Genomic DNA, 10618 nt, shown 5'->3' with positions numbered 1-10618 from the left:
AGATATTTTGCCTATTCTGATTTTGACTTGGGATAAGTTATTGGCTTATGATTTTTGGCACCCTATTTAGGCTTTGTTTGGCAAACCTAGCTGAAAAGTAGCTGGAAGCTGAAAATTAGCTGAAAGCTGAAAAGCTATAAGCTCGAAGCTGAAATCGGAAGAGCTGTTAATCTAGTTGTTAAGCTAGCTGTTATGCTTAAAAGTGTTTGGTAAAACTAGCTTTTTGATAAGATGATAAATGTAAAAAGACTAAAAAGGACATCCTCATAAACTTTAAATAGTTTGTTTACATATTAAAATATAAAATAATAAAATTAATATATTTTAATAAAATATAAAGTAATAACATATATTTTAAAATATATAAAGTAAAAAAAAAGTATTTATATTTCATAAAATTAGTTCATACAAAAATTAATGTTCAAACACAATGTCAAATTGAAATTACAATCAAACATATTGATGGGCCAAAAAGATTTTAATTTGGAGGGTAAAGGATGCCATTTATTTAAAATAATAAGGATAAAGATGGAAAAAAATTAATAAGCTACTAGCTTATTTTTGAAAAGCTACCTGAAGTAGCGTTTCAAAATAAGCTCTTATTTTAAGCTACTAGCTTATTTTACGAACATTACCAAACAGAGCTTATAGCTTATTAGTAGCTTAAAATAAGCTATAAGCTCCTAAATAAGCTCTGCCAAACAGAGCCTTAACGTTATGATTTTTTATTTTTGGAAACAGGTGTTAAATAGATCATTAAACTTATAATTTTGTATAATTGGAGTTTGTCTCATATCGGGATAATCAGATAAGGAATATGAGTTTGTCTCAAATAATAGAAATGTAAAGGTTTGGGTAGACTCATTGTATAGATTAGATGCCTATAAATACATTGATTGTATCCCTAAGATGTTGAGTCACCACTATCATCGTCACTATGAATTAAGGGGTGTATTCAATCAAAACTTTTAAAATGATGGATTTTAATTGGCTTTTGTAGAATTATTGTAAACTTTTCTAGAATATATTAAACTTTTATCAACTTTGTAAGAGTTTATAAATGTCTATAGGACAAACAGTTATAGACTTTCAAAAAACTTTTTCATATTAAAAATTTTACAAAAGTCATCAAATATCTGACCCGTCTTACTGATTGAGACCCGTGAGACGGTCTCACACAAGTGTTACTCAAAGTTTAAAATATCACCAAAGTAGATTTTGACACAAAACTCATATATCAATGTAAAATTTTAAAATAAGAATGGTTTTTCATGCAAGAAAAAAAAAATTATATAATATTTATCAATATCTATATAATAAAAAAATTATCAATTTCTCTTTTTACCCATTTATGTAGACATATTATATTTATAGTATTTTGTACAATATAAAAATATATACACATTTTTTTTTATAGAATTATGATTATTTCCATAATTATATACGTTAATTACTACAATGAATATTTATTAAAAATTATTTTTAAACATGTCCAAACTCATATTCTTAATTAAAAATTCAAAAATATTTTAAAAAAATCTAAATAATATAGTTAGGACTACATTAATCCATATAAATTAAAAAATTAAATTCTTTTAATTTATAAATGTAATTTTCTTAATTATAATTAATAAAATATAAAATAAAATTAAAATTAAAATTAAAAAATGTGTATTCATAAATATTTAATTTTTTTTAAAATGTATACATACATATACTTATGCATTATATTAATCATACAAAATTAAAATGCTATTTTTCAATTTATAAATTTAATTATTTTAATTATAATATATCAATATAAATTATAATTACATAAATTATATTATAGAATTTGCATATATACATATTAATAAATATTATTTGTATATACACTGTATTACACAATCATATACGAAAATGCGTCTGAGTAGAATTTAAAATGACATATACAAAATTTAAATTTTACATTTTTTTATTTCTAAGTATAATTTCTTAGTTATTATTCATATTGTTAGAATTATAATATATATGAAATAAGATTAGAAATAATTCAATTTAATAATGTAAAATTTTCTCTATAAATTTATATAAATATCAAATATGTATATGATTAGAGATTATATTAATCATACAAAATTTTAATTTTGTATACAATGATAATAGATACTTGACCTAATATATGAAAATTCAACTATATTATTATATTGTACATTTTAATATATTTGTATTTTTAAATTTTATTATTTAAATTCATAATAACAAAATTTTTTCCGTGCACCGCACGGGTAAAACACTAGTAATTTTGTATAATTGGAGTTTGCCTCATATCGGGATAATCGGATAAGGAATATGAGTTTGTCTCAAAGAATAGAAATGTAGAGGTTTGGGTAGACTCATTGTATAGATTAGATGCCTATAAATACATTGATTGTATCCCTAAGATGTTGAGTTACCACTATCATCGTCACTATGAATTAAGGGGTGTATTCAATCAAAACTTTTAAAATGATGGATTTTAATTGACTTTTGTAGAATTATTGTAAACTTTTCTAGAATATATTAAACTTTTATCAACTTTGTAAGAGTTTATAAATGTCTATAGGACAAACAGTTATAGACTTTCAAAAACTTTTTCATATTAAAAATTTTACAAAAGTCATTAAAACTCTAAATTGAATACACCCTTACAAACATTCCATAAATTCTATTAATATATTATTTATAATTTTCTTTAAAAAATATTTTTATAAATCATAAATAAATTAATGCATTGTAAAAAAAAATAAAAATAAATATTTATTATCACAAAAATAGAGTATATTATACATAAAGAAAATATAATCAATTTTCTAGAATGAAAAAATAAAAATTAAAATATTCATCTTGTTAATACAATTATCTTTAATTAGCATTGATTAACATCTCCCGTTTATAATTACTATAAAATAAATAACAATCTCGCAAAAAAATCAACTTAACACAAATACATATATTAATAATTAATGAACATATAATTATAGAAAATTATAATAATTAAATAAAATTTTTATTTATAAATTTTTAAAGCAATTATGTTGCAACCAGCAGCAACTTGCTGTTGGTTGCAGCATAAAATTTCTGTTGCAAACAGTGATGTTCGCAGCAGATTAATTGTTTGTGGCGAATCACGGCAAGTTGCTGCTGTTCGCAACAAAAACGAATTGTTGTCAGCATTAATAAATAATAATTTTTTGTAGTAAAGTTTGAAACGTACTGTAAAATTGATGGTGAAAAGTTTGTCTAGTTTAGATAGAGAAAAAAAAATTGTAGAGAATCTTGAAAAGTTTGTGGTTGGAGGGTTGGATTTCATCTATTTATATTAATGAAGAAAAAATCTACAGAAATCATGACAAAGTTTATGAAAGTTAATAACTTTTTGAATACCAGTAGACTTTTAAAAACTCTATAAAAGTCTGAATCGAATACCAGTATACTTTTAAAGAGTTTTAAAAAGTACGAATCCAATACCGGTAAACTTTTAAAGAGTTTTTTAAAAGTCTAAATTGAATACCGCCAAACTTTTAAAGTGGATAAAAGTCTTTAAAAATCTATAAAAGTCATGATTGAGTACACCCCCTAAAAGAATAGTTTCACTCCCATGGACATAGGCACATTGCCGAACCACTTAAATCTTGCATTATTTACTTTTCTATCATTATTATTATTGCTTCTTGTTCTTGTTAATCTCAATAGAATTTTAAAAATTTGTATAATTAAACCATTAAGCAGTAAATTATGTGCAATCGAGACATTTTTCTAATTTTTCTCAGTAGAATATGATCATATTAATTACATTGTATGTACTAAGAATCATCTTTTCTTCTGTCATACGAGTTGGGATAAAAAAATTAAAATGTTTTCAACTTAAATTGCATTTTAAAAAAAGTCATTAAAAATATTTCAATTACACATATTTTGCTTGTTCGATGATTTGATTGCATAATTTTTAAGTTTTGTACCCTAATTGCACAAAATCAATAAATTCAATGATATATTTGACACTTTTTCAATTTTTTTTTCTTCCTTTTGAATATCTCTTAGCATGCATTTGATTTATAACTAATAAAAATAGAGGCAATAAGGTTTTATTTCTTTGTTTGGTTTAAAAGTTAATTTTAGAGTTTTGTATTACATTTTTTTTAAAAAAAGTACACACATTAATACTATAAATGCACCTAATATGCAAAAATAATAAAGCACTTGTTCAGCTTTTATAATTTGTGTTTTACTTCTTTTTTTTTTTTTGGGTTTAGATATTCACTTTTTTACTATTTTGAAATTTAGTATTTATAGTTTAATTTTAGATTTAATTTTATAGTTTAGTTTTTTAAATTTATCAACATGCACGGTGTAATTTTGTAAAAGTGCAGTTTATAATGTTGCTATATTTACTTTAAATTTTGAGTTATTTATAAAAATGGCAATGTATTTTTTCTTCTTTTTTTTTTTTTTTGAAAACCATAGCAAAGACGATATATTAATGCAAAGGAGCATAAACAAAGTCAGGGGGATATAGTCCGAAAACAAATGGCTAGCCTCAGAATAGGCATCATAAGCTAAATAAGTAATGTGCTAAAGAATTGGGACTAACGATGAATAAAACTAATAAAGCAAAAAGTAAAAGAAGCCATAAGACTTTTGCAATCAGAAGTGGGAATGCCGATATAATAACTGAACCCAGAAGTAGACGAGGTCAAATTATGACAAAGATCCATGCAATCATATTGGAGCCGAACAGAAAGAACCTCCCTCCCTTTAAGCCAAGTAAGTATCTCCCTACAAGCCATATATAGTTTCAGTCATTAACGGACTCATACAAAAAGATAATTGTCCATTCATGTAATATTCTATATGGAGGACTATAATTGGTTCTTAATACTCTCATGAAGAGTGAGTTTCACGTCATTGCAAGTTTGCAACCATAAAAACTAATAGGAATTTTTGCAGCTGCTACACATTATAGTTGGGCGCTACATGTGTACCGAACGCACACCTACATGTTACTTTTCCACGTTATTCTCAATTAATGGGGCTCACCAAACAATTTTTTTTAAAAAAAATTGCAGTAATAAAAACTCTAAAAAAAATCCACCCCCATTTGTTAAAAACATATATCTACCTAAGTTTTTACCTTTGCAACAACCATAAAAAAAAATCTCCAAATGGAGTTGTTCTTATATACATTTATATTATTCCAACAAAAAAAAAAGAAAGAAGATATATGTTTGTTTTAAGGTGAGCTGTGATTTAAAATTCTCATGTGTAGCATTCAATCTCACTCATATGAATCTAGCCATCTAGGTTAACTTTTTCATTCTTTGAATTTATGTTGTGACTGAATTTGTTAATATGCAACCTATAAATGGTATAAATGAATAATTGAAAGATATAAGTCCAAATGTTTGGCTTATTAAAGTAATAGAGCTATTTTGTTATATCGTACTTCATAGTTTGCTTTTAATTGAAGCGGTCTTTTTTTGTTACTCGTGTTAAAACAATCAAGTTGAATTAACATATAATGTAATTGTTATTTTCAAAAAAAAAAAACATATAATGTAATTGTTTTAATAATATAAATATTGTATTCCTTCTTCTCATTTGATGTGTATCATTCACTTAACGAGACTTTTTAAATTATTTTTAATTCAATATATTTTTTAATGATATTAAATTTAGAGTTAAATCCAGCAATGGTCATCCGACTATGTTGATTTTCCAAAATTAGTCCTCGACTTTTAATTTAGACAATTTAGGTCCCTTGACTTTCAAATTATTTCCAATGTTGGTCCTTTCGTCAAATTCTAGTTAAGTTGAGGTCAAATAAAGGGGTAAAATTGTCCGTTTACCTATATAGTGTATTATTACTCGTATTTCTCATGTCCTATACGTTATATATATGAATATAATCTCCGTCGAAGTCTCAATCGAAGCCATTAATCTCAGTCGAAGTCTCTTTGACTGAGATTATATTCATATATATAGCATATAGGACAGGAGAAATACGAGTAATAATACACTATACAGGTAAACGGACAATTTTACCCCTTCATTTAACCTCAACTTAACCAAAATTTGACTAAATGACCAACATTGGAAAGAATTTGAAAGTCAAGGGACTTAAATTGTCCAAATTAAAAGTCGGGGACTGATTTTGGAAAATCAACATAGTCGGAGGACTATTGCTGGAATTAACTCTTAAATTTTTTTATTATTTTTTTGGTGAGAACTCTTAAATTTATTATTAGTGTATAAAATTGATATATTTAGAAACTACATTAACGTATTATTAAACTCACAAAATATTAAATTTATAATTATTAAAGAAAATAAACAAAAAATAAATAGTTGATTCGACTCATAAACTATAAAATGAGACATATGAAGTATATATAAGATAAAGCTCAAACCCACTCTCATCATGCATGTGGGAGTGTAAACCGAGACACCGAGTGCCACTAGACCACAAGGTATTTGGCAACAACTAAAGATATTAACTCTTCATTTATGTGAAAAAACAAGCATTTCCCTATATAGTGACAATCATTATTCTATGGACCATGGTCTACATAGCTGTGTGGACCATAAATAAAATACATTACTCCGTATTTGATAGTGCATTGCTTGAGCATTGAAAGTGCATTATTTTGTATATTATCAAATAATGTACATTCAATACACAAATAATATATTTTTAGTATATTAAAAATGTACCGGTATTCAAAAAAAAAAAAAGTACCGAAAGTACATTAATATTGAAAATATATTATTCTATATATTATACATTTATACAGTAAATATATAAATAATGCACTTTTAGTATATTAAAAATGTATTTTTTAAATTTTACACACACAAAGTTGCCATACACCTATTATCAACACACAAAATAAAAATAAATCAAGTATGGATTAAAAAACTCATTTGATTACAACTGTTGGGGTATCGGGAAGTGGCCCATGTTTCATGGGTCACTTTGGGCCTATTAAGGAAAAAGTATAGTCCAAATGAGAATCATAGCCCAATAACAAGAGCCCGACAAATTATTGTGTGGACCATGGTTCACGTAGCTAGCTGTATAGATCATGAATGTAATATACATTTTTAATATATTAAAAGTACATTATTTGTGTATTGAATGTACATTATTTGAAAATATGAAAATATATAAAAAAAATTATGTATTTCTAAATAATATACTTTATGTATACTAATAATATACTTTTAGGGTGTGTTTGGTTGACAAATTTTGGTATAAGGTATGAGTATCAAAGTGATTGTTATTGTTTGGTTGACAGGTTTTTAGAATACTACTATGAGTTTGGAATACCCCATTAATTGAAAAACTCATACCTTTATTAAATAAGGGTTTTATTTCCCTTCCTCTTTTCTTCCCCAACTATCAATAATCATTCTCATTCCACCCTACTACCAAACATGCAAAATACTTTCACCAAAATCTATTACTCTTACCAAGTATTTGATATCCATACTGATTCTGATTCCCATGTGCGAACCAAACACACATTTATTATATTAAAAATGTAATTTTTATTTATGATTCACACAAATATGTAGACCATGATCCATGGATTAGTGATTGCAAAAGCCATATTTGAGGGTAAGGTACATGGACGAGCCCCCAAAAAAGAAAATCCAACAAAAATAAAAGAAATCTCAACTCTCATGCGTAATCTATCGAAGATACATTTTATAACTTTTGATTGTATCAAATTTTATTATTTTGAATATTTAACAATGTTACAATTCGCCAAGGACCTTGTGGTCCAGTGGCATCAAACCCTTTTCTTTATACGGGAGGTGGTGGGTTCAAGGTTCAGTAGAGTCAATAGGTTGAGAAAGTAGTTATGAACAGATACTGCATTGTAATAGAGTTAGTAGTATTCAAAAGAAAAACAATGTTACAATTCACATCATAAAACTTTATGAATATGAGCACTATGTCGTAGAGTTAGTTTTGGTCGAGACATATTAATCTTTATACTCAATATTCTTTATTATTTCAAATGTCGTAGAGGTGGTGGGTTCAAGGTTCAGTAGAGTCAATAGGTTGAGAAAGTAGTTATGAACAGATACTGCATTGTAATAGAGTTAGTAGTATTCAAAAGAAAAACAATGTTACAATTCACATCATAAAACTTTATGAATATGAGCACTATGTCGTAGAGTTAGTTTTGGTCGAGACATATTAATCTTTATACTCAATATTCTTTATTATTTCAAATCCAATCAAATAATAAAATTGATATTCTCAGTAATTCATTTTCCACTAATCAAACTTCTTTAATTTCTGGTTGAACATTTTTGTCAAGTTAAACCCTTTCTCAAACACCATATTTTTGTGAAAATCAAACACCATAGTTAAACAGTGTACTAATGCAAAGAAAAGTTCGCTACATTGCATTTTTAGAGTCAGCAAATTATGACCAATATTATACATTGTATAATAATATAACCTATGTGATTACCTAAAACCTATTAATTAACCCCTAACAATTAGTTGCCTATATGAGTCTCCTGTGTATATATTATTATCATTATTATTATTATTATTATTATTATTATTATTATTATACCTTAATGTCTCGTTTGGTTCATATATATAAACTATTGAAGGAGGAATTGAACTGAAATTTTATTGAAAAAAAATGAATTGAATAAAATTTGATTATATTGTTTGATTAGTGAAAAAAGAAATTGTCGGAAATATCAATTTCATTATTTGGTTGGGTTTAATTTTAATTTTGAAAATATTTTCTTTTAAAATTGGATAGACTTCATCACAGCCAATAACAGCTCCACAATTGATCAAACTAAGCAAACAACAACCGCACAAGTGCAGCACTGACGATGTTCACAATTTATCAAGCATACAATGACCTAAAAGGGTCTACATAAATACTCATGATTCCTAATTCTTTACAAACAAAAAATAAATTAATAATATTATTATAAATATAAAAATTCCATTTATAAACTTTTGCAGTGAAATATAAACTAGATATAATCGGTTGATAAATGCCAAAAAAAATTTCTTTATAATTTCTCACGGCACATATAATATCTCATTAATGTAATAATGTGTATCTGTGTAGTTGTGATGATGTGGAAACTTGAAAAGAAAGTTTGAATTTGATAAACTTATACCACAAACCTTTTAATACTGTTGGTACTATTTTAACTTATTTAACTACTTTTTACTACATACTTTCTAAATAGTAAATACAAACACTCATTGAAAAGGATGAAATGTGAGTGTCTGGCAAAAAACTTTTCTATTATTAGCTTATTCAACTACTTGTAATCACCTTACAAAACTAACCGTGCATAATGAAATAACTTCTATATTAACTTATAAAACTACTTGCTTGTAATCTCTTTACAGAAACTAAACAAACAAGATGAAATGAGTATGCTAGCTAGCACGAAACTTTTATATATATATATTTTTTGGAATACTACTAACTCTGTTACTAGCACGAAACTTTTATATTAGCACGAAACTTTTATATTAGTTTATTCAACTACTTGTAATCTCTTTACAAAAACTAATTCAACAATATGAAATGAATATGCAAACTAAGCACAGAACCTCCCGCAAATACAAACTTGGACATGATGAAATGAGTACGCTAGATAGCACAAAGTTTATTATGTATTAGCTTATTCAACTATTTGTAATCAGCTACTACAAAAAACTCTCTGTATATACTAACATACTCATTTCATCATGTTTAGTTATTGCCCAATTTTAATTGAAGTAATTAATCAACCATAGAAATCAGTTAATTAGTAACCTATATGAACATAATATGATCATCAATCATTTGGAAAAAAAAAAATTGAAGAAAGGGAAGTGAAGAAAAATAAAAGGAAATTAGGAAATTAAAAATGTAATGTTATAAAAAACAATAACCCTAAATTTGGAATCTTCTTCTTCGTGGGAACAGAATCATCCTTGAGAATCTCCACCCTATGATGTGGAGTTGAAGAAGTGCGGCGGCGCCGGAAAAGGGGGCGGAGCTTCACCGCGAGCCACCGGATTCGTCGACGGTTGACCGGGAGAGGAAGAAGGAGAGTGAAGAGGCGCGTGAAGATGATCTTCTTCCATAACCGAATCTTCATTATTATTATTATTAAGCACCGATCTTTGATCCCCTTCTTGCTCTCTAAATATATGGAGATACCTCTTGAGGGGGCCCACGTAGTCGTCGAAGCCCAGCGTCCCCAGGGCCCAGCAGATGTCGTCGCCGTTAACCGTTTTGCGGCGCTCGCGGCGGCACTTGTCGGAGGCTTCTCCGGTGACGAAGCCGATGAACTCCGACGCGCATTCCTGCATTGTCTCCTTCGCTTCTTTCGAGATTTTGGCGTTGTGCGGTAGCCTCTGCTTCATGATCCGCCCCACGTTGGCTATAGGCAGTAGAAGCTGCTGGTCTTGCTCCGCCCTGGAACCGCCTTCGTCGTTGGAGCCGCCGGCGCACGAATTCTCGGCCATTTTTTCCAGTGGAAATTCCGATCGGACTCAACAACTAACAAGGTGGAATTTTCCACAGCTCAGTCAAACTTATCCATCTTATAT

General features: G+C 27.5%; 1 protein-coding gene across 1 annotated transcript; it reads right to left on the bottom strand.

The window, feature by feature from the left end:
• Positions 1-9806: 9806 nt before the first annotated feature.
• On the bottom strand, positions 9807-10618 carry LOC116033585 (nuclear transcription factor Y subunit B-4-like). The gene has a single exon (XM_031276339.1). The coding sequence runs from the start codon at positions 10532-10534 to the stop codon at positions 10013-10015; it is 522 nt and encodes a 173-aa protein (XP_031132199.1). The 5' UTR covers positions 10535-10618; the 3' UTR covers positions 9807-10012.

The sequence above is a fragment of the Ipomoea triloba genome, chromosome 1, assembly GCF_003576645.1.
Source record: "Ipomoea triloba cultivar NCNSP0323 chromosome 1, ASM357664v1".
NCBI classification, from domain to species: domain Eukaryota; kingdom Viridiplantae; phylum Streptophyta; class Magnoliopsida; order Solanales; family Convolvulaceae; genus Ipomoea; species Ipomoea triloba.
The sequence above is the reverse complement of the archived record's forward strand: the minus strand, read 5'-3'. Positions and strand labels throughout refer to the sequence as shown.

Excerpts from the sequence above, each read along its gene's own strand:
- LOC116033585 (XM_031276339.1), bottom strand. The coding sequence starts at position 10,534 with ATGGCCGAGAATTCGTGCGCCGGCGGCTCCAACGACGAAGGCGGTTCC.